The sequence below is a fragment of the Narcine bancroftii genome, chromosome 2 (genome assembly GCF_036971445.1).
Source record: "Narcine bancroftii isolate sNarBan1 chromosome 2, sNarBan1.hap1, whole genome shotgun sequence".
In the NCBI taxonomy this organism is placed as follows: domain Eukaryota; kingdom Metazoa; phylum Chordata; class Chondrichthyes; order Torpediniformes; family Narcinidae; genus Narcine; species Narcine bancroftii.
Window position 1 is genome coordinate 314,205,177 of NC_091470.1, and position 25,831 is coordinate 314,231,007.

The window sequence follows — 25,831 nt, forward strand, 5'->3', positions numbered from 1 at the left end:
GTTTATACTATGGGATGCAATGAAAGCATTCATTAGAGGGCAAATAATAAGTTATGTAACCAAGATGAAGAAGGACTATAATCAGGAAACAGAGCAGTTGGAAAGGGAAATAGTAAATATAGAAAAAAAATTAGCAATGAAGGAAGATACAACTAAAAGAAGAGAATTGGCGGATAAAAAAATAAAATATGAAACATTACAAACATATAAGGTAGAGAAGAATATAATGAAGACAAAACAGAAATATTGTGAACTGGGGGAAAAAACGCACAAAGTCCTAGCATGGCAGCTTAAGACAGAACAAGCTAAGAAAATGGTATTGGCACCAAGGAAAAAAGACAAACAAATTACATATAATCCAAAAGAAATTAAGGAAAACTTTAGAGAATTCTATGAACAATTATACCGAACTGAAAACGAAGGGAAAGAAGGGAAAATAGATGAATTTTTGACTAAAATTGAACTACCAAAACTACAAATAGAGGAACAAAATAAATTAACAGAACCATTTGGAACAGTAGAAATACAAGAGATAATAAAAAAAAATTACCAAATAATAAGACACCAGGAGAGGATGGACTCCCAATAGAATTCTACAAAACATTTAAAGACTTATTAATTCCGCCCCTCCTGGATGTAATAAACCAGATTGATGAAACACAAAGCTTACCAGATTCATGTAAAACAGCAATAATTACAGTAATACTAAAACAAGGGAAAGATCCACTCTCACCAGCGTCATATAGACCAATATCTTTACTAAACACAGATTATAAGATAATAGCTAAACTATTAGCAAACAGATTAGCAGAGCAGGTACCGAAAATGGTAAATTTAGACCAAACTGGATTTATCAAAAAAAGACGCACAACAGACAATATTTGTAAATTTATTAACTTAATTCATGCAGTAGAAGGAAATAAAGCACCTGCAGTAGCAGTTGCTTTAGACGCAGAGAAGGCCTTCGACAGAGTAGAATGGAATTATTTGTTCAAAGTATTGCAAAAATTCAGTTTACCGGAGAAGTATATTAATTGGATTAAAGCATTATATAAGGGACCGTTAGCGAAAGTGACAGTAAATGGACATGTATCAAAACAATTTAACTTAAGCAGGTCAACGCGGCAGGGATGCCCACTATCACCTTTATTGTTTGTGTTAGCTATAGAACCACTAGCAGAATTGATAAGAATAAATAATAATATAAAAGGAATAAAAATAAAAGACAAGGAATATAAAATCAGTCTATTTGCGGACGATGTTATAGTGTACTTAACAGAACCAGAACTATCAATAAAAAAATTATATAAGAAATTGAAGGATTATGGAGAAGTGTTGGGTTACAAGATAAACGTAAATAAAAGTGAAGCAATGCCTATGAATAATGCGGATTTCTCAAAATTTAAGAAGGAATCTCCATTTAGATGGCAAATGCAGGCAATAAGATACCTAGGTGTACAAATAAACAAAAATCTCGGCCAATTATACAAACTCAATTATTATCCACTAATGAAAAAATTACAAGACGATTTAGAGCATTGGAAAGATCTACCACTAACACTAATAGGAAGGATAAACTGTATTAAAATGAACATTTTTCCAAGGATATTATACTTATTTCAGGCATTGCCAATACAACTGACAGAAAAATTCTTCAAAGAGTTAAAGAAAATAATAAGGAAATTTTTATGGAGAGGGGGGAAACCGAGGATAGCACTGGATAAATTAACAGAAGGGTATAAACAAGGAGGCTTACAATTGCCAAACTTTAAAAATTATTATAGAGCCGCACAATTAAGATATCTATCAGATTTTTATCAAACAAGGGAAAAACCAGACTGGACGAGATTAGAATTAGATAAAATAGGGGAAAAGATACCTGAACACATATTATATAAATGGGATGAAAAATTGGTACAACATAGAACTTCTCCAGTATTACATCATCTCCTCAATATTTGGAAGAAGATTCATGTAGAAAGAAATAAAACAAATGATCAATTACCAAAACTAATATTGACACAAAATAAGTTACTCCCTTTTACAATAGATAACCTTTCCTTTAGAGAATGGGAAAAAAAAGGGATTAAAAGAATAGAGAATTGTTTTTCAGGAAGTATTCTTATCCTTTGAACAAATGAGAGATAAGTACAATATAACGGGAGATACAGCGCTGGCATATTACCAACTGAGATCCTACTTGAAAGATAAACTAGGAAGCAATTTGAGTTTGCCAGAGGGAAGTAACCTTGAATATGTGATTACAGATACAATGTTAATCAAAAGATTTATAACAAATATGTACATTAAACCTCAAGAAAAAGAGAATGAGGAAACAAATGGTAAAACAAAACAAAAATGGGAACAAGATTTAAATATAAAGATAAAAAAGGAAACATGGGAGAAATTATGTTCTGGAACGATGAGAAATACAATAAATACGAGGCTACGTATGATACAATATAACTGGCTACACAGACTATACATTACACCTCAAAAGTTAAATAAATGGGACCCAACAGTATCTGATAGATGTTTTCGATGTAAAAAAGAAATGGGAACAACAATTCATGCAATCTGGACATGTGAGAAAGTAGAAAAATTTTGGGAAGATCTCAATCAGATATTAAATAAAATAACAGAAAACAATATACCAAAGAATCCAGAGATCTTTCTTCTAAGTAACATAAAAAACAAAGAATTTGGAATTGATTTGGAGGAGGCACAAAAAAGATTTGTTAAGATAGCCCTAGCCGTAGCAAAAAAATGTATTATGTCAACCTGGAAATTGGAAGATAATCTGAAAATACAACAATGGTATATAGAAATGAATAAATGTATTCCATTAGAAAAAATTACATATAGTTTAAGAAATAATATTGAAATATTCGAACAAATATGGGAGCCTTACATTAAACATAATAGCGAAAACCTACCGGGGACAATCATTACCTAAGTTGATGGAAGGAGAAGGAAAGAAAAGAATGGACTCAGTAGAATTTCTGGTGTATTTTTGTTGAATGACAACATTATCTGACTGGTTTAATGTAACCTAGATTGTATACCTAAAATGGATGGGTGGGGGGGTGGCTTGGGAGGAGGGAGGGGGGTGGGGGAGAAAAAGTCACTGTATATGTGTGAAAAAGAAAAAGTGTGTAGCATGGCTAATGTGATTTATGGTGTGAAAAATAAATTTTTTTTTTAAAAAATAGGCCCCAATTTGTATCGCCATCTTTAATGTCTTTATACTTTTTGGGGATCTGTCCAACAAAGGATCCAAGACACAATTAAAATCTCCCCCAACTAAAATATTTTCATTAGCTTGATTTAATAACAAAAAAGCATCAGAAATAAAACACTCTTCATCCACATTAGGTGCATAAATATTAATCAAAGTCCAAAATTCAATAAAAAATTTACAATTCACCATTCCCTTGCATAATTTGCAACTAGACAAATTCTTATGAATTAGAATTGCTACATCCCTTGCCTTAGAATTAAATGAAGAAAAAACACATGCCCAACCCAATTTCTCTTCAATTTCAAATGTTCTTTTTCAGTCAAATGTGTTTCTTGTAAAAAGGCAATATCAATTTTCATTCTTGATATAAACCAAAACTCACTTTCACTTAATCAGATTATTTAACCCCTGAACATTAAAAGTTGCAAATTACAAATTAAACATCTTTACAAACTAACAATATAATCACTTACCACAAAATATCGTTCCCCTTCTAATAAATGAAAACCACTCTTCCTGCCCTAAATATTTTTAAGAAAATGTATATAGAAAAATTTTTTAATTATTCCCCCCCCCCAAAAAAAAACACTACCCAAAGGTAGTTATGGCCTAAAAAAACTGGGTGTGGTAAACCCCACTAGTGGCAGATGACTATCAAAGATTTCAGTGCTATCCACCCTCCAGTCAGAAATACATCATTCATATTAATACAATTCAATACTGTAAATATATTCAACCCAATGACTCCATTCCCAATGATTGTTCCAGATCTTCAATGTCAATAAGACTTTGTGTTAAAACCTCTTTCTTTCCATTTTTCCCATTCTGCCCTTTTCCATTCCCCCTCTTTTTAGGTGACGATGGCAAAACTCTTCCATGTCCTCATAAATCCAGTAATGAATTAGCAAAAACTAGTACATCATGATCGTTCTCAAAAAATTGAGATTGAAAGTTAGCATAAAAGACTTTCAACACAGCAGGGTATTGAAAAGCAAATTTATAACCCTTCCACCACAGTACTTCTTTAGCCGAATTAAATTCCCGTCGTCGCCGAATAATTTCTTGACTCAAATCCGCATAAAAAAACCCAAACTTTTAAAAAATTATCATTGGAGATTGACTTTGTCTTGCCTTCTGTACCGCCAACCGTAATATCATTTCTCTGTCTTGATAGTTCAGGCACTGAACCAAGACCGCTCGTGGTGGTTGTCCCGGTAACAGTTTCTTTCGTAATGCTCTATATGCCCTCTCCAATACTAAACCTCCCGAGAAAAACTATTTGCCCAACACCTTGGGAATCCAACTCTTGAAAAATTTTATTGGATCAGTCCCTTCAATGTCTTCTGGAAGACCCACAATTTTTACATTGTTTCTCCAACTTTGATTTTCCAATGAATCAATTTTTTTCAGTAAGTCTTTCTTCTGGATTCCCCAATCTACAAACGAATCTTCCACTTTCTCTATTTTTTCATTATTACCTACAACTTGAATTTTACATTCAGAAAAATCTGTTTCAATTTTTCAAATATTTTCTTGCACTGTGTCCACTGATTTAATACATTTACTGACATCCCTCTTAAGTGTAGATATATCTTCAGATATATTAGATATTTTAGTTGTCACATCCAAAAATCCTTGAGTCATTTGTTTAGACATATTGTCCATATGATAGGCAATCTCTTCCAAGACTGTTCAAACAGACTCCATTCCAGGTTCCAGTTCCACATCTTGAGGCCTACCTCCACTAGACGACACCTCCAATTGTTTCTGTGAACTGCTCGTTAAAGATAAGTCTTCTTCCAATGTTGTCGGGCCCTTCCCGGTGCGGCTTTGGGTCTGCACACCCGACGGCAGTATCCCGACATCAGGATGCCGCCGCTTGGGCCCACACGTGGTCCAGTAATTCACGAACCCTGGAGGTACCGTGCATGCCCAGTAAAGCCAGGGATCGCACAGAGGCAGTTTCCAATGCCATTCTGCGCATTCCTGGTTCACCCGACAGCCCTTAAACCTTAAACTCAAACGCCCTTCTCTCAGCCGGGTACGACATCATGAACGTGCGAATCAACTCCGGCCGAGCTGAGTATTACACCGGCGCCGACCTTGTCTCAACAAGATGGCGCTGGCATGTTGACGAGCTTGGCCGGAGTTGATTCGCACGTTCGCGATGTCGTACCCGGCTGAGAGAAGGGCCCTTGAATTTAAGGTTTAAGGGCAACAAATCAAACACCTCATGAACGTATGTTTGCCTTTCCTAGGAAATCAGGAACTGTGATGGAATGGCCAGCCTGTTTATCTGAGCCTGGAACTGTGCTGTTGAAGAGCCATGCTCGGGCACATAAAACAGACCCCCTAGTCCAACCAGTTAAGCTACTGCATACCAACCCCAACTACGCTCGTTAAATTCCCAGACGGGAGAACTGACATTGTACCCCTAAGAGATCTGGCCTCATCTGTTTCGCCCCTTCCTCTCACCCCTACTCAAAGTGAGACTGAGAGATTGGGCTCACCCCCCCAGCCTGTGACCCCTAGTAAGCTTTCAGATGGCCATGCTGAGGCTCCACTGCCTCAAACTGGCGATTCTGGAGTGGGTCCAGAAGTCAGTACTTTCCACACTACAGACCCAGGAACTGTACCAGTTCCCAAGGTTGCAAAGGAGCCACCTGTTTTGAGAAGAAGTACCAGAATTCATAAACAACCTGATAGGCTGTCATATTCATAAAACATCTCATTATATTTCGATTGCTTGCTAGATACTGGCGTATTTTGGCTGTTAGAGTTTTCTCAATGCCAAACATGATATCCATATATCGCTTGTTTCAGTCTTTCCTAGCAGCTGTCCTTTTGATTTTAACCTTTCTGCCGGGGGGGGGGGGGGGGGGGAACACTATGGTGAATGTCTGCCAAGCTGCCTGTCTCCCCTCTGGCGAGCCTTGCTGTACTAACATTGGCTGTGCATTATCTCTACTGTTGAGGACACTCCCCTCGGGTATAACTGTGTATGCACCTATTGTCTTTCATTATTGTACCATGAGTTTCTGCTAATAAAAGCCATGATTATTGTTTGACCACATTGTCTTTGTCTACTTCATCAACTGGCACTTCAATGACACTCTAGATCAGTGGTTTTCAAACTGCCCCCCTAAACTCACATTCCATCTTAAGCAATCCCTATGCCATAAATGCTCTGTGATTAGTAAGGGATTGCTTAAGATGGTATGTGAGAGGGAAAAAAATGGTTGAGAACCACTGGTCAGGACCCAATTGTTACTGAAATATTTTGCAAGAGAAAAATTGTCATTGGCTTATTTCCTTTGGAGTTATGAAACCATTCACATATCAAGTCAATTAGGTATGATTAAAACAGTGCTTTTCAACCATTTTCTTCCCACTCACATACCACTTTAAGCCATCCCTTACTTATCACAGAACACATGGCATAGGAATTACTTAAGGTGGAATGTGAGTTTAGGGGGCAGTTTGAAAACCACCGCTCTAAATGGTTGAGAATAGACTGATTGTAGCTTCATTGGATTTGTCTTCAATTTTCTCGACAATTTTCCACAATATTCAGTTCTTTAAAACTTTGAAAGAACTTTGAACTTTCAGCTTATAAGCTGCCTGAAGGCATTTTATGTCCTCATTACTCTGTCCTTTATCAAAGGTTTTGTTCAACACTGATTCATCAGCTGAAGTTGAAGATTTAATGGCATTAAACTTAAGCCAATGTTGAGAACTTTCAGAGCCACATCTTTCTGACTGTACACCACTGCACTGCTACCTCAGGTGGGTCTGCTCTGCCAGTGAGACAGGATGTACTTGGGGATATTGATGAAAGAATTATGGATATTATTTGAATGATATGATTCTGTGATACTTTACTGTGCTTTGCTGGCAACTAGTCCACAGGTCAGCTCTCTCAATTTAGAAAGCAGGTCTCCTTTGTATAAGAGAAGGACTTTGAAAAGTTGATTAGACTGGAGATAATATTGCAGTGTGTAAATCTGATGCACATTTGATACTAGATGGTCCATTGGGTGTTGTTCTTTCTGTTTCGATACAGTTGAGTAGCATTTTAGACATTTCATTTGAAATCTTTCCACACAAAGCAGGATTTCAACTGCCATATCTTGTGACAACAGCTTCAAACAAACAATGGCAACAATAGAAAAAAAGCTTACAAAGGTCTTCCCATGCAATACACAAACATGTTGGAGAGCCACAGCTGACCAAGCAGCATCCATAAGGAAGGGAAACAGACATTTTGGGTCTGGCCCCTTTGTCACTTTCATTACCCTTTATTTCCTATGGATTCTGCATGACCTGCTGAGTTTTCACAGCATGTTTGTGTATCACACTTGACCCCAGTCTTCTAATTCAGATGCCTGCCTGCTTTTTACGCGTATCTTGAAGAAGGGTTAAGGCCTGAAAAGTCGGTTACAAATCTTTACTTTCTATGGATGCAGCAAGACCTGCCGAATTTCTTCAGCATTTCTGTGTTCTTTTCCATTTTTGTTTGCCATCGCACCTAAAGATTAATAAGTTCAATTGCAGATATTTGGTAAAACAAATAATCCAGATTTTGAAGCGGTAACCATATAATCATTTACGGAGCGGAAACAGGCCATGTTGGCCTTTCGAGTCCGCACCGGTTCACTGATTTTGTGCGCTCTCTTCAGGCATTGGTCCCGGTAGATCTTCAGTAGAAGCACAGCTTTAAAATTCACAATATCAGGTACAAAATAAACAATGCTCAGTTTAAAACTATTCTTCTTAAATATATAATAAATTAAATATGTTTTTATTTTGGAAGACTTCTCAAAAAGTGTACATTACATTCTGATGCATATATGTCGTATCTGTGAAAATTAACTCAATATTGTACCCGCAGAGCGAGAAGATCACAGTAAGTATAGGATCTGTTGAGACTTCGTGGAATCACTCAAGGCCAACACATCATCACAGTTAGTATAAATACCAAAGTCCTGGGTCCATTACAGACGATAAATATACTGTGATATCTTTCAACTACAGCGTAATTCAGAGTTGACAGGTATTTATTTATTTAAATGGTTTATTGGAATTTGCCCTTGGCACAATCAACTTTCATTGATGCTTTCAAAATAAATTAAAAAGCCAAAATTAAAAGTAAATCAAAACCTGTGCTACTTTGCATACCTTTTCAGGCAGTTATTTTGTCTTAGCAGTATCTGTGCTTCTTCAAGGCTCAATCCCACTTCTAATTATCACAAAAACAATGTTTATATGTAATTTCTTTGCACTGTATTCTTCTAGAGAACCAAAATGCAGGCAACTGCTATGACTGAAGCAGTATAAAGAGCCACAAACTATTTGTTAAATCATGCTCTTTTTCTGAACAGTGCTATTTTGTGCATTGAAAATAGGTTGAAAATTGTATTAAAATCACCATCATATTACAGCCCAGAGGATTTTAGTCCACTGTTAAAATGTGGAAATATCAGCGGAAAATGAACTATGATAAAGTTCTAAAATTAGAACGTGACATGAATATTTTAAATTAAAAAAAGCTACTAAGTAAAGATCCTTGAGTATTATAATCTTGGTTCTTTGACATTTATCGGTTTTAAATTTGCCAGGAGTTCAACCAACAGTCAGAATGATATTTAAAATACATGACAATCCATGTACACATGTACTTCAAGTGTTCAGGAAGCAATCTAGGGATTTTCAACAGCTTGATTGCAAATATTAGATAAGTGTGAAGGGTTATGTACTTTTCAGTTCATCCTCGTGCTCAAAAACCGCTTGTATAAACTGTTTAAAGATTCTGTCCATGTAAGTTATTTGTCGAGGAAATATTCCTTCCAGGAAGCCGATGTGACCACCATGTACAGTAAGTAATAGTGCAACATTTGGATTCTCTTTGGCAGATTGCATAGGTATGGCTGAAAAAAAACCACAAAGGACAGTTTTAACAATAAATCATTTACATTCGCCACCAACACTCATACCTTGATGAAGGACTCAAGCCCGAATTGTCGGTTATGTATTTTTACCTTTGTTGTTTGACCAGCTGAGTTTCTCCAGCATTTTGTGTTTTTACTTCAACCACAGTGTCTACAGATTTTCATGATTTACTTCTGATTACTGCGCAACTCTGTGAAAGCTCTTCAAGGGATGCCTACCCTGAAGAAGTTCTCCTTTGCTCTCCGAAGGGAGTTCTGTGGGATTCTCTCACTGCTCCCCATCTGTAACCCCTGCTGCTCTCAAGCTCTTTGACCAAGTACTCACCCAGACTCAATTCCACAGCCACTTTGCCTTCCTCGCTCCTTGCCTCTGCCACCATCTTGTGCCTTGTAGCTTTCAGCTGCAATTCCAGCTTCAAGGCCTGACAGATTGACCTTCACAAGGAACTCAGGTACCTACATAGCATTGACTGCTGCTCTCTCCGTTTCATCCGATGACTCCTATGCACCACCCCCTTCCTCGATGAGGAGATATTAGTGGCAACTCGACCTCTCACTACCGCAGTGCCAGACTTGGCTGGACATGGCCTGCAGCGGAATCCTCTTATACTACATCTGGCACTGGATCCATGCGCTTAACTGGCTCTAAACCCATCTGGCATTCATCAAGAATTGTAAGCTCACCTCCCTTGAGACTGCAGCCTCTGTGACCCTCTATGAGGATCACCATCTTGGCCCTGGCCGCCGACCCCATGGAGCTCCCAACGCCACAGTCACCGACCTGACCCCGTCCACCAATCCCACAGAGATCCCGATGCTATGTTCACCAACCCGAGCCCTGACCCCAGCTGCCGACCCTATGGTGCACCCAGCACCACTGTTGCTGACCTGACTGATGGAGCTCCCAATGCTACACTGCCTGAGCTCTGATCCCAGCCATCCACCTGTCAGAGTTGCCAATGCCACGACCACCAACCCTATGGAGCTCCCAACCCCACACTGCCAACCTGACCGATGGAGCTCCCAACACATTGGCCACTGACGTAAGTCCTGGTGCTAGCCACAGGGCTCCTATTGCCACAGTCGCTGACCCGAACACTGGCCCTGGCTGCCAACTCCACAGAGCTCTCAATGCCATTGCCACCTACTCCAACCCAGGCCAGGGCTGCCAACCTGATGATACTCCCAACGCCATAGCCATCCACTCACCGGAGCTTCTGACACTTTGACTGCTGGACTCCAGCACTGAATCTGCAGGAAAAGATGTTGAAGCCTCCCATGCTGACTTGTACCACCTGGCTCCCAACATAGACTGCTACTGGAGTGCTGATCTTGCTGCTGGATCCTACTCACTTATCCCCACTTACTACTCCTTCCCTATCCTCCTACACCTCTCCATTCTCCATGCCCATCTCCCCCTCTCTGGGCCCCTCTTTTCCCCAACCCCATAATCCTCAGACCTCATCTCCCCTCCTCTCTCTGGTTACCCTCCCCTACACTCCTCTATCTGGTTACCCCTACCCTCCACTCCCCCTGACCTTCCCATTCCCTCTTCCTCCCTCTGACCTCCCCCACCACTCCCTCCTGACCTCCCTGACCCTCCATCAACACCCTCCACAACACCGATTCTCACTCTGACCCCTGCTTGGTCTTTACTACCCTCTGACCTTCCCCTCTCTGAGACAGAGTGCTCGGTCCTCAGTAAAGGCCTCACCTTCATCCCCTCCACCCACATCTCAATTGTTTCCATGCACATCATGATGTTGAACTCTTCTTCTGTCGCCTCCACCTCTGGGCCAATTTCCATGACTGTGACTCACCACCCCCCACCCAAGACCCTTTCTCCTCCTTCGTCTTCTTCTACCTCCTGGACATCCTGTCCTGGCCAGCTGCTTGCTCTAGACCTTTTTATTTCCAACTGCCGCTGAGACATCTACTATCTCAACTTTAACACCCCCTCTCACCTTCTCCGCTCTGCCCTCAACTCTCTCCACAACAATCCTAACTTCACCATCAAACCCACAGACAACGATGGTGCTGTTGTGGTCTGGCTATCTTGCTGAGGCCAGTTGACGGTTGTCAGACATGTTCTCCTATCTACCCCGCCACAGTTCATCAAGCCACTGTCTCCAACCTCATCACCTCTGGCCACCTCCCTCCCAAGGTTGCCAACCTTATTGTCTACCATCCCCGTATTGCTCGCTTCTATCTTCTACCCCAAAAAAGCCCACTGACACTCTTTCATACCATGATGAAGGGCTCAACCTCAAAACATAGGTTATGCATTTTTACCTTTGCTACATAAAAAACGCTGTTTGACTAGCAGAGTTTCTCCAGCATTTTGTGTTTTCACTTCAACCACTGTGTCTACAGATTTTCATGTATTACTTCTTGCCAGGTTGGGGAATTCCTTCTTCCCACAGGCTTTGGGACTGATGAACAGTATTCTGTAACATACTGTGACAATCACCTATCTTTGGCTTGGCTTCGCGGACGAAGATTTATGGAGGGGGTAAAAAGTCCACGTCAGCTGCAGGCTCGTTTGTGGCTGACAAGTCCGATGCGGGACAGGCAGACACGATTGCAGCGGTTGCAGGGGAAAATTGGTTGGTTGGGGTTGGGTGTTGGGTTTTTCCTCCTTTGCCTTTTGTCAGTGAGGTGGGCTCTGCGGTCTTCTTCAAAGGAGGTTGCTGCCCGCCAAACTGTGAGGCGCCAAGATGCACGGTTTGAGGCGTTATCAGCCCACTGGCGGTGGTCAATGTGGCAGGCACCAAGAGATTTCTTTAGGCAGTCCTTGTCCCTTTTCTTTGGTGCACCTCTGTCACGGTGGCCAGTGGAGAGCTCGCCGTATAACATGATCTTGGGAAGGCGATGGTCCTCCATTCTGGAGACGTGACCCATCCAGCGCAGCTGGATCTTCAGCAGCGTGGACTCGATATCTATATATATATATATAGATTATATATATTATATAATCTATAGATTATATATAGATTATATATAGATATATATATCTATATCTCTATCTATTTATTTATTTATTTATTTTGATTATTTATGTGGCCTTTATGACCTGAGTATTGTGTGTTTTTGTGAGTGAGCCTTGGCCTGGAGAGACACTGTTTTGTTGGGTTTTATATGTACAGTCAGATGATATTAAATGAATGGAGATCGAGAATCGGGTTGGATGGTGCCAGAACAACAATCGTTGTTCTCATTGTCACCAACATCAAGGAGCTCATTGTTGATTTTAGAATGGGACCTCTCTTGTAGCTATCATATCGAGGCAACTGTGAAGAAAGTACACTAATACCTCAACTCTCTAAGGAGTCTGATGAGATTAGGAATGCTTTTAAATTCTCTATCAAATTTTTACAGATACACTGCCGACTGGTTACATTTACAGCTTGGTTTGGGAATTCGACTGCCAATGAATGCAGAGGCTCCAGAAAGTAACAAACATGGGCTCTGACCTCTCACCCATCGAATGCATCATTATGAAGAGATTTCTCAACAAAGCAGCCAACATCACCCTGTTCACAACCTCTTCTCACTGCTCCCTTCTGGCAGAAGGTATAGAAGCCTGAAGATCAGCACCTCTAGGTTCAAGAACAGTTTCATTCCAACAGGGATGAGCTGAAATCTCAAAATAATTGTTTTCTCTTTTGCTAAGTCACAAGTTTGCAGAAGGATAAACAAATACTATCTTTTTTTTGTATTATTGCCCCTTTTTAATTCAATTCTGTATACTATTGTGTTTGTGTTTAGTTGTTTTTACTGTTTTCTTTTACAAAGTACTATTCAGCTGCAGCAGGTAAGAATTAAGGTGCATATGTACATTGTATAATGTATATGATAATAAACATCATCAGTGGAAAGGCAAGGAATGATTAGAGGTAGTAGCATGGCTTTTTGGTCTGGGAAACTATGTCTCATTAATTTAATTGAAATTTTTTTAAGGGTGACCAAGAATACAGGGCAGGATGGCAGACATTGTTTATGTTAACTTTACCATGACCTTAGACCAGGTCCTGAATGGTCAGCTGGTCCACAAGGTAAGATCATATGAGATTCACAGTAAGCTGGCCAATTGGGTACAGAATTAGCAGACAAATGAGACTTGTTCTATTGGCATGGACAAGCTGGAATGAAGGACCTGTTTGCATGCTGCAAAACTCTATATGACTATGAGAATATGAAGAGGTTTCAAGGAGATATGGAGACTGGTGCAAAACAACAAGATAGATGAAATATGATGGGGAAAAATGTCTCCACTTCTGCAGAAAAAATACAGATGTTGAGTAACTTTTAAATGGTGAACGTGTACAGTTTTGGTGATCTTCCCTAAGGGGTGCAGTAAAGATTCATAAGACAGGTACCTGTGATAGTGGGTTTGCCAAACAAGGAAACATTGAGGAACTAGATTTCTGATACTGAAAGAATCAAGAAAATTGCAGATAAGGTAGGAAAATAATGTTCAAGTAAAACAACTTGTTGAATGGTCAGAATATGTTTGATGGGCTGAATGGCTGTATGCTCTGCTCTTATGAAATGTTGGCATCGCAATCATCTTGAGGTTTTTTTTGTAATTTAGTGGTTCTCTTGATAAAAAATTGTCTAATGCATTGAATAAAGACACAAGCGGTTCACTAACATTTTGTCTAGGAATTTCCATTTTGGAGTGACCCAACAAGAGACCAAATTCATCACTAGGTTGGGAAGTTAGAAGGTGATTGACTCAACAATTGGCAAACCACTTTGCCGCACTAGCTAGCTTTTGATTGGAAATGAAGGTTGATGCCTGGACTTTAGGAGCTGAATTATAGGGAAAGGTTAAATAGGTTAGGACTTTATTCCATGGAGCATAGAAGAATGAGAGGAGATTTAATAGAGGTATTTAAAATGATGGGGTATAAAAAGGTAAATGTAAGTAGGCTTGTTCCACTGGGGATAGATGAGATACAAATCAGAGGACCTGCATTAAGGGTGTAGGGGAAGGGTTTAGGGGGAACATCTTCACACAAAAGAGTGGTGGGAGTGTGGAACAAGCTGTCAGCTGAAGTGATAAAAATGGGCTCAATTTTAACATTTAAGAATAATTTGAACAGGTACATGAATAAGAGGGGTATGGAGGGCTTGGACTAGGTGCAGGTCAGTGGGACTCGGCAGAATAATAGTTCAGAACAGACTAGAAGGCTCAAAGGGCCTGTTTCTATGCTGTTATGTTTTACCACACATGAACTGTGTAAGGATTAAAATGGATTTCAAGCTCGCAAGCACTTCTATTTGTGACCTTCTGGCTGTTGTTTAACATATTTTAATGCTGTCTCCTAGCAACATCTTTGCGCCAAGGTTACAGATGGTTTCTCGGCCATGTGAGAAAGATAAGGTGCTCAGTTTAATTCTTCTGTTCTGCGAAATGGAAGGACTGAAGAAGTTTTGACAATTTCTATTGATCATCTAACAATGTTTTAATGGCTTGTAACAATGTATAGCAACTGATAACAACCAGTGGTGCAGTGCTAACTTTTTAGGTTCTGGGGCTCACCAAAAACAGCGACAAAGTGGTGCCGGAGCCACCCCATGAGGTGCTGGAGCTTCCCCCTGAGGTGCTGAAGCAGCACTCTGGTGAGCTCTGGCAGCACTACACCCCTGATAATAATAACAATGTTTAATAAACTTTGGGAATCTCAACTCAACTTTAGTATGAATTTGTTTGAATGAGTTATAGACAACTTTTCCAAGTGACTATAAAAGAAAAGAATGCTATAATTAAGTCAATAGAAAAGTTGGAAATTGGATTTTGAATTGGGACTGGATTGATTGGGCTCTGTTTACAGCATTTCGAACTGAAGGAGGCATGATCATCAACAGCATCATTGAGGCCACTGAAGAAGTGGTAAGCCTTATTTAAAGATTGCTTCTGTGTGTTTATTGCAAGTTAGAACATAGTTTGGAGAAACTGCTGCTTGTCCTTTGAGGACTGTTTTGGTTTTGGAGTTATTGTGCAAGTTTGATGCCTTGGCGTGACCTTCGGCTGAGTGGATAAGCATATGGCAGCCACCGCTGGAGCAGTCCCTGAGGAGTTACATGTCGAAGGGATGAAGGTAAAGGAACTTAAAGAAGAATTACAATGTGAGGGATTAGATTCAAGTGGAGCCAAAACTACTCTTCAAGCAAGACTGAAAGAGGCAATTGAAAGAGAGAATGTTATGGCTGCTGAGAATACAAATCCCACAGAATTACTGCCAAAAATATTCATAGAATCTAAGAACAGCCACTTGGAATTGATTGAAGGTGTGCCACAAGATGGTGGTGCAGAGGATGGGCAAACCAAAATAGAGACATTAAGGTGACTGCTGAAATAAAGGATGATATACTACCATGTGATAGTGTGTCAAATACTGGATGCAGAAGAAGCAAGAGAGTTCTAGAGCAGAGTTTCAAGTACTGCATCTACACATTTAAAAGGTTCGGGCTGAGACGGCAGCTCTTGAAGTGGAAAAAGAAATGCTTCAAAATAAGTTGGCCTTAGTCGAGCAGGAGTAGCGGATGAGAAGAAGATGGGATCAGCTACAGATGGATAAGAATGGGATGAGGAGCAACTAAGGATGGAGGAGGTGCCACTAAAAAGGCAAAAGGATCAACTGCAACTGGATACAAAAATTGTTGTTAATCAGGCCAGGGCGAGGGTACTAGAAGGTTCAGAGGTAACTAGTGTTCATAGTAAATTATTTAAAGCGTCTAATGTTTTGGAGTCACATTTAGAGGTAGGTCAACAGAAAAAGAAAATATTTAATACCAAAGTAGACCCAGTGCTATGGCTACTTTCTGCTCCCATGAGTTATCAGAAATCTGGGTGGACAAAGTAACGATGAACAGGGCATATATATTAATTCAGCAGCAAGGTCTTGATTCCCTGCCCAAGGAGATTCAATTCTTTGGTGAAGAACCACTTCATTATCAAGCATTCATTAAACATTTTGAACACAATATTGAAAGCGATTTGATTCATATCTACTTACTATACGCAGGTGAACCTTGATTAGTGGGATGGGTAGGATTAGTGGGGTGATGGGGGAAGTCTTTTTTTTTCTTTTTTTCTAGAGAAATCCAGGCTATAGAAGACAATTAATAATGATCACATTATAGAATAGGATGAAGATTTATAGTCCTTATATGGGATTCTTAATTCTTTCTTATTATTTTCTGTTTAACATCAGCATCTTAAGATTTTGAGCAAGATATGTTGCCTGATAATTATGGTTTAGATTCTGTATTACAAGTTATATATATTGTGCATATACTATGAATTGAATTATGTCATCAATTAGAAATCATGTATGAAGGGTTTTTTCTATTAAAATCAATAGAAATATTTTAAAAAGAACAGAAAGCAAGAATAAAAACACCAGAGATTGTATTTATTATCTGCAATGGTATACTGAGGGACAGCCAAAAGAACTTGTAAAGAGTTGCTTACCATATAATCATATAACTGTTTACAGCACGGAAACAGGCCATGTTGGCCCTTCAAGTCCGCGCCGGTTCAGTTGAACGACTTCACTAGCTCCCCCCTCTCATTCTCCGCCCATAACCCTCCAACCCCCTCACATCCATGTACACATCCAACCTTCTCTTAAATGACAGAAGGGACCATGCCGTAACTATCTCTTCTGGAAGATCATTCCATTCTGCCACCACTGTCTGAGTGAAAAAGCATCCTTTAACATTTCTCCTAAAGTTTTGCCCCCTTACTCTTAACATGCCCTCTTGTTCCAACCTCCCCTGCCCTCAGGGGAAAGAGTCTATTTACGTCTAGTCTATCTATTCCCTTCATAATTTTAAATACCTCTATCAAGTCCCCTCTCAGTCGTCTAGGATCCAATTAATAAAGTCCCAGTCTCCTTAATCTTTCTCTGTACTCTAGATGCTGTAAGCCAGGCAACAGTTTTAAAATTTTCTCTGCACCCTCTCCACCTTATCTATATCCTCTCTATAATTTGGAGACTACTCCAAACCTGGCCTCACCAATGCCTTAAACAGCTGCAACATCATTTCCCAGCTCCTATACTCTATACTATGATTTATGAAGGCCAGCATACCATATGCCTTCTTAACCACCCTGTCAGAAATGGGATTACTACAAGAGCATTTTGGCAACGAGCATAGAATTGCGAAGGCTTGTGTGGAGAAGGCACTTTCATGGTCATCAATACAATCGATGACACAAAGGCTTTACAAGCTTACACTTTCTTTTTAAGAGGATATTGTAATGCCATGGAAAATATTGACAACATGAGCTTAACATGTTTCCTAATATGTTAACCATCACAAAGAAGTTGCCTCACCAGCTGAGAGATTTGTGGAGAGTGAGGGTTTGTGAACTTCAGAAAAAATATAGCAAAAATTCTACTTTTGAGGATATAGTAGCTTTCCTGGAATGGCACATGTAGATTGCAACTGTACTAGGATTTGGAGATATCAAGGATGCTCCAAAAGGTGAGCAATGAGGTAAAGGGGTTTAAGATGCCACCTCAACCAAAATTGAAAAAAAAGTACATTTGCCACCTCCCTGGCAGTTGCAGATGAAGAAATTAAGGAAAAAGAAAGTTTGTCTGCTGTGAAGAAATGTTTGTTCTGTAAAGATAAGCATGCTTTGGAAAAGTGCACAGTTGGAAAAGAAGACTCATAGTAAGAAAATTACTGTTCTGAAGGAAAATGGAGTATGTTTTGGTTGTCTGTGCAGAGGACACAGCAAAAAACTGCAAAAAGCAACTTAGCTGTGACCTATGCAGTCAAAAGCATCCCAAAATGCTACATTATCTTCCAAGAAAAGAAGAATACGGAAAAGGAACAACAGGGAGAAAAGAAGCATATGAAAACAGTGTTGAAGCCTGGGTACAGACAAATGGTCTTTCTTGGGCCGGTAGGAACCACTACAAACTTTGAATAGTACCCGTTCAAGTCAAAGCCAAGAAAGGAAGTGCAATAGTGCATACTTAGGCATTTGTTGATCCAGGAAGCACTGCGTCATTTTGCACGGTGGGGCTAATGAATAAGAGTAATCTTCAAGGAAGAAGATCAAAAATTCTAATGAGAACTATAGGTTAAGTCAAACACATTGAAACCAAAATTGTTTTGGGTCGAGAGATTGCTGGACTGGATAGTAATGATTTTTATGACCTTTCAGGCATATATACTCAGAAGACTATGTCTGTGCATAAAGGAAACATCCCACATCAAAGCGACATTGAACCGTGGACACATTTGAAAAATGTTTGTTTATGTGAAATCAACTCTGAGGTTGAGTTGTTGATTGGTTCAGATGTACCAAAAGCTCTGGAACCCTAAATATGATAAGGAGTGTGAGTGATAGACATTATGCTATCAAAACTATGCTTGGTTGGACGATTAGTGGACCATTAGGAGGAAGAAATGAGGTTCAGGACCAGACAGCCATAAGTGTCAAGAGATATTGATTGATAAACATGATGAGCTGAGGGAGCAGCAGTTCAAATTGAATTTCCTGAGTGACTCAGGTATGACCAAGAGCCTTCAAAGGAAGACCAGCAGTTCTTGGAATCGGTGTCAAAAGCTGCCAAGCATTGGATTACCTTTAAAGTGAAACATTCATGTTTGATAATAGAATTATTGTCCAGCAATGTACATTGAATTTAAAGAGAATATTCAAGAAAGATTATTCCTTCCATTCGGACTACACCAATTGCATGTCTGAAATGATAGTTTAAGGTTATGCAGAGAAAATACCAGATGATATCTTGGAATATAGTGATTGCAAACGATGGTACACTCCACAAAAGAAAAATCTTCAAGTGATGTTTGACTGTGGAGCAGCCTTTCTGGGAATTTCACTAAATTCTCAGGGTCCAGATTTGACCAGTACATTAAAAGGAGTCTTAACTAGATTCCATAAAGAACATGTTGTCATCACTGCAGACATTGAAGCAGTGTTCCACCAGGTGAAAATACCAAAGGAAGACTCTGACTTGTTACAATTCCTTTGGTAGCCTGATGGAGATGACAGTCAGAACAAGGTGGATTACAGAATGACAGGGCATCTATTTGAAGTGACTTCATCACTAAGTTATGCAAATTTTGCCCTTAGGAAATGTGCTGAGGACAATATGGAGCAATTTAGCTCTGAAGCTATAAGCATCATCAGGAATAACCTCTATGTGGATGACTGTCTCACTTCTGCAGCCACAGACAGTTGAGAGCGATCTGTTTCAAAGGAGGTTTCCTACTTACCAAATGGATAAGTAAGTTGCCAGATATTGGCTGCCACACCTGAAAGAGAGAGGGCAGAAGAAATGAAGAATTTGGACATAGATGATGACCACCTTCCTGGGGAGATGGTGTGAGGTGGACAATGGTGTGTTCAGTGTGATGTCTTAAATTCAAAATTATTTCTCACAATAAGGGGGATTCTATCAACAGTCAGTTCAAAATATGATCCTTTAGGAATATTGGCACCAATTATCCTGACTGCCAAGAAGATCCTGCATGCTTTGTGTAAGAAGATGAGATTTCCTGAATCCATGTCACAAGAATGGACGTGTTGGATTTCAGATCTTCGTAAACTGGAAGACTTCAAGATTGACAGATGCTTCAAACCCACAAATTTTGGAACTGTAACATCTGCTCAATTGTATCATTTTGCTGACGAATGTGAGGATGGTTATGGAATTGTTAGTTACCTGTTACTGCATGATAACAAGGATCAGGTACATTGTGGATTTACAATGGGAAAGGCCATTGAAGCCAGTCACTCTCCCACAAATGGAGTTGATGCCTGCTACCATGGTGAGCAGAATGGACACCATGTTGAAAAGAGAGTTGCATATGAAACTAACACACTCCATATTTTGGACTGATAGCACCTCTGTGCTGAAATACATCAACAATAAAAGCACAAAGTTTCAAACTTTCATGGCTAACAGAATCACTGAAATTGATAAAGTGTCACATCCATTACAGTGGAGAATATGTTAACGCAGTTAACAATCCTGTCGATCTGACTTCCTGAGGTTTGAAAGTCAAGTCTTTTCTAAAGAAAGAAATGAAAGAAATGTGAGTGTTTGGGCCTCAATTTCTTCTACAACCTCAGAAGGAGTGGCCTCAAAATCCTGACAAATTCAAACAAATTTTACCAGAAGACCCTGAAATCAGGAGAAAGACTGCAAATACTGTTCAGATAATGTCTGAACAAATGGATATAGTTACTCATTTAATCCATTACTTCTCATCCTGGAATTGTTTGAAAAATACAACAACATGTATGTTCACTTAAAAGACTGCTTTGGAATTATAGCAGAAAGGAAAAACAAACAAGCGATGTCCTTGCTCAATTTCAATCGAATAAACATCCATCAAAATGATCTACCACAAAAGAAGACAAAAAATCTTGAGACCAAGAAAAAAGAGATATCACAGTTGAAGAATTGATTAAAGCTGAGATGGGGATAATCTGCTTTTGATAGAGGAAGAGATTTGCAAGTGAAATTTCAAGTCTGAAAAAGGGAATGAATATTAAAATGACAAACCAGATTCGTAAACTCAGCCTCATTTTGGAGAATGGTGTATTAAGAGTTGGGGGTGACTTAGTAGAGCAACATTGTCAGAAGAGATGAAACATCCTGTCATACTGGTCAAGGATCTTTACACCTCTGATTTGATTCTTCATTATATTAACAAAGTGGTCGGCCATAGTGGTCACAATCATATCTATGCCAAAAATATTGGATTCCTGGTGTCACTGGGCCAATCAGAAAAATTAGGTCAAAATATGTTGTTTGTCAGCGTTCAAATGCTACTCCTGGACAACAGCAGATAGCAGATTTGCCACTGAAATGTCTCCCCTGATGAACCTCCATTTACTGGCATTGATTATTTTGGACTCTTTGGAGCAGTGGTTCTCAACCTTTTTCTTTCCACTCACATACCACCTTAAGGGATTGCATAAGGTGGGATGTGAGGGGGAAGGGAAGGTTGAGAATCACTGCTCTAGAACCAATTGTCACTGAAATATTCTGCTTGAGAAAAATTGTCATTGGTGCATTTCCTTTGGAATTGTTATGTGCACTGTTTCATTGTTAAAGTCAATTAGGTACGGTTAAAACAGTGGTTTTCAAACTTTTTCTTTCCACCCACATACCACCTTAAACAATCCTTTACTAATCATAGAGCACCTATGGCATAGGGAATACTTAAAGTGGTATGTGAGTGGAAACAAAAATGTTGGGAAGCACTGATTTGGAGTAAAGCGTGGAAGGAGTGTTGTGAAATGCTATAATGTTATTTCCATATTGCCATAAGAGCAATTCACATCGAAGTGGCATCCTCACTTGACACAGACTCCTTCATTAATGCCCATCGGTGTTTTATTGCCAGGCATGGTCAGTAAAAGAACTACAATCTGACAATGGTACTAACTTTGTGGGGGTTTAACATTAATTGAAGAAAGTGTTTATGGACTGGAATCCGGATCAGATTCATACTGAACTACTCCAGAAAGGAATTCATTGGATCTTCCACCCCCTTCTGGCTCACACCATGGAGATGTATGATAAAGATTGATTAGATCAGTGTAAAAGATTCTCAATTCCATACATAATGGAGAAAATCTTAACGAGGATGGTCTTCGGACAGTTCTGTGTTGAAGCTATCCTCAACAGTTGTCTAATCACTAAGACTTCTACAGAGCCTAATGATCTTGAAGCACATCCCAAATCACCTTTTGCTTCTTAACACTAAGCTTTCGTTGCCACTGAGGCAGTTTCAGAAGGAAGACAAATATGCTTACCACAGGTGCAATTTATAATTGGATTTGTTCTGGAAAAGATGGGTGAAAAAATATCTTCCATTGTTGCCGGAGCGACAGAAATGGTTTAAGATCAGGTGCAATTTCACGCCTAGGGATGTCGTGATCATCATGGACAATTCAGCATCTTAAAATTCCTGGTTGATGGGGAAAATTGTTGAAACCATCCAGAATAAAGGAGGACATGTACATCAAGTTCAGATCAGATTAAAACTGGTTTTCTGAACAATTCAATTACCAAAATCTGTCTTTTAAAGGAAGCAGAAAGCTTTGATAATTGACTTTATTTTCTTTTGAAAATTAACCAATATACTATTATGTATGTTTTGTTTCTTTATGATGGTAGTTATTATTTTTTAAAATATAATAATTAGGGACCAGTATTATAAGAGTTAAAATAGATTTCAACTTGCAAGCAGTTCTATTTGTGGCTTTCTGGCTGTGTTGCCACGTGCTACTCGAAAGAAGACACACACACATAGTGCAGTCAGGTTAAGTTCAGTTTTATTAGGGTTCAGGCCCATTTTTTTTATACTTGCAATGTTCCTGTCGTGGCCCCCCCTCCCCCCCCCCCCCCACTTGGCTGACATAACAACATGCATAACAGAAGCAGGTTTCCTGCATGCAGGTAGTTACTCAGCCACGTTAGAAAGATAAGATACCCAGTTCTTTTGTTCTGCGAAATGAAAGGATCGGACAAGTTCTGACAATTTCTATTGACCATCTAACTACATTTTACAGTTTGTAAAGCAACTGATAATAACATTAACAATGTTTAATAAACTTTGGAAAACTTAAATGAATCATAGATGACAACAACTTTTCTGATACCCTCCGAACGATTATAAAGAAAAGTAGTCAGGCCAAAAACAGAAACAGTATCCTCACATAAGGAATGTGGTTCAGCACTTCAGGAGAAATGTTTTCAAGTGCATTTAAGAATAAGGAACAATTGGGCTTTTAACCTTTCTTCTCACTTCGTATGTGAATAATAAAAACATCTTCAATAAATGGAGTTGTATCTTTTTTTGTCTCAATTTCTGATGACAAGGGTTGTTCTTTCTGTTAAACAGTGAATTAATATATTTCATATTTTCCATTTCACCTAATGTCTTAACCTATCTGATTTTTTATGTTTAATCTATATTGATTTTTCAATGCTTTAAAGGACTGTTGGAGTCAGCACCTTGAGACAAATAAGAACTTTAAAAAGCAATTTTGACAGATCAAATGGATTTTCAGATGCATAATTCTGATCTTAGATTCTGCAAAATTATTTGCTGTTTTGTAATTTCCCATGGTCCATGATATGTAGCTAATCATAAAAAGATTATAAATTCCTTACTCGAGTTTGAAACTAAGTGAAGAGTGAAATCTGCATAAATAAAAGGTTCAGCAAAACTTTAACTTACCATCAGCTGGTGAGAAGACATCATCTAATGCATTTAAGCACAGGACAGGAACTTCAATGGATTTTAGTTTGTGGTAAGGACTGGCATCTCTGTAGTAATCGGCATTTGTCTTATAACCAAACATCACAGATGTAAACCGCTCATCAAATTCTCGGATAGTTTTTGCCTGTGACAAAATTAATGAAACTATAATAAATTAAAATTGTCTTTAATATTTATATATATATATATGAATTTCTGGAAAATTATTTTCCAAATGTACAGGTAGCAATGAAGGAATCATTTATTTACCTTCATGATATAGTCAATGTTAAATAATTTATCCAATATCTGTCTGTGCCTACAATACAAAAAGGCAGAAGTTTCTGAATCAGAAAACTCAGACATGCATTAAAAAAAAATGAAGAACATAAGAATTAGAAGCAGTAGTTGGTCATCTCTCCTGTTGACCTTGCTACCATTCAATAGTATGGCTGATTTAGCTGTGGACTTGGCTCCACCAACCTGCCTTTTCCCCATAACCATTTATTCCTCTAATATTTAATGAGGCTGCTTCTTTGGACAGAGAATGACACATATTCACTTCTCTCTGGCAAAAAGCAGTTCCTCCTCACCTTTGTCCTAAATTTACTCCCTGAATCCTGAGGCTATGTCCACTAGTTCTAGTCTCACCTCCCAAATTCCCTGCCTCTATCTCATGCATCCCCTTTCATTCTTATAAATTCCAGAGTGTTTAGTGCCTGCAGCCTCTCCTCGTAGGCTTACCCCTCATGTCCAGAATCAACTTGATGAACCTCCTCTTCACTGCCTCCAAAGGAAGAACATCTTTTCTCCAGAAAGGAGAGCAGAACCTAATGAAGGTCAACATTGCATTTGTTGCTTTGATTACCTGTTGAATCTGCAAAGCAACCTTTTGTGATTCATACGCACGCAGTCCCAAGTCTCTCTGGCCAACAGCATGCCACAATCTTTCACAATTTAAATAATTATCTGATCTCTCTTCCCTTCCAAAGTGGACGACATCACGCTACCAACATTGTACTCCATCTTGCCCAGTCATTTAATTATATCTCTCTGCATCATCTGCACAATTTGCTTTCCATTTAATCTCAATTTAGTGTCACCAGCAAACTTGGATACGTTACACTTGGTCCCCTTTTCCAAATCATTAATGAATATTATTAACATTTGTGGGACCAGCACCAAACCCTATGGCACACTGCTCACTATTGATTGCCAATCAGAGAAACACCCATTTATCCCAACTCTCAGCTTTCTATCGTTTAACCAATACTCCATCTTTGTGAATATATTACTCCCAGCTCCATGTAATCTTATCTTAAGGATAAATCTTTTATGTGGAACTTTATTGAATGCTTTCTAGAAATCTAAGTATACAATATCCACCTGTTCTACTCTATCCATTGCACTCATTATATCCTCAAATAACTCTAGTAAATTTGTCAAAAATGACCTGCCCTTCCTGAATCCATTTGTGTATGCTTGATGGAGCAATTTATTTCCAGATGTCTCACTATTTTTTTTCTTAATGACAGCTTCAAGTATTTTATTGACTACATTAAACAAACTGGCCTGTAGTTACTTGTCTTGTCTACATGCTTTTTTTTAAAAGTGGTGTGACAATCTGCAAGGACACACCCCCCCCCCCCAACCCGGAATCCAGAGAATTTTAGTATATTGTCACAACTGCCTCTTATAATTTCCATTATTTCTTTCAGAACTCTGGGAAGCATTTCATCAGGATCAGAGATTTGTTTACCTTTAGAGCCACGTTTATTTAGCTCTACCTCTTTTGTGATAGCGATTGCATTGAGGGACTTGCCTCCTACCAGATCTATAACATCTGTCATTGGCATAACATCATAAGTCTTAGGAGCAGAATTCAGTAGTTGGGGGCTGGCAATTCTTCAGCTCTTTGGAGTGTTGTTGGAGAGGACTATTGCCGGGCTGAGTGGAAAGGACGAGCAGCTGAGTGGGAGGTGGTGACTGGTGCATCGAGTCTTGTGGAGACGTGCTGGGCTCAGAGGTCAGGAGAGATGGGCCTAGGCCTCATGGATAAATGAAGGACTTGGAGGCTGTGATGTCTGGGCCCCATGGGAGGGACAACGCTGGAGGGCTCAGGCCACACAAAATAATGACTGGGTGGTAGTTGGGTTCCATAACGCTGGTGAACTTAACATCCGTGGAGGGGCCATAATCCCAACCTGTTGAAGGCTGCATGAACAGCTCACAGCGGTCCCTCAGGCTCGGGGATTGTTCTTCTTCACCCGAAGCTGATGCACATTTTATAACATCTAGCTATAATCTGTCTCCTTGTAGCATGGTCTGGTTTCTGAAAATCGATTGTATGTTTCATTGTATTGTT

The 25,831-nt window shown here is 39.3% G+C and overlaps 1 protein-coding gene and 1 long non-coding RNA gene across 5 annotated transcripts in view; one reads left to right on the top strand and one right to left on the bottom strand.

The window, feature by feature from the left end:
* LOC138755546 (uncharacterized) overlaps positions 1–14,155 on the top strand; it is a 52,672-nt gene extending 38,517 nt beyond the window's left edge. Inside the window, exons 2-3 of the long non-coding RNA XR_011352379.1 lie at positions 6,906–7,027; positions 12,568–14,155. This is a non-coding gene — a long non-coding RNA (uncharacterized lncRNA). The remainder of the gene's footprint in view (positions 1–6,905; positions 7,028–12,567) is intronic.
* Positions 8,022–25,831, bottom strand: part of abhd3 (abhydrolase domain containing 3, phospholipase) — a 53,104-nt gene continuing 35,294 nt past the window's right edge. For 3 of the 4 annotated variants that reach the window (XM_069921718.1, XM_069921720.1, XM_069921717.1), the window contains 3 exons: positions 23,737–23,785; positions 23,446–23,611; positions 8,022–9,168 (listed from right to left, as the gene is read on the bottom strand). In XM_069921718.1, the coding sequence (XP_069777819.1) occupies positions 8,990–9,168; positions 23,446–23,611; positions 23,737–23,785 (394 nt within the window). In that variant the 3' untranslated portion in view covers positions 8,022–8,989. Of the gene's footprint in view, positions 9,169–22,073; positions 22,171–23,445; positions 23,612–23,736; positions 23,786–25,831 lie in introns of those variants that run through there. The other variant, XM_069921719.1, reaches the window with a different exon arrangement.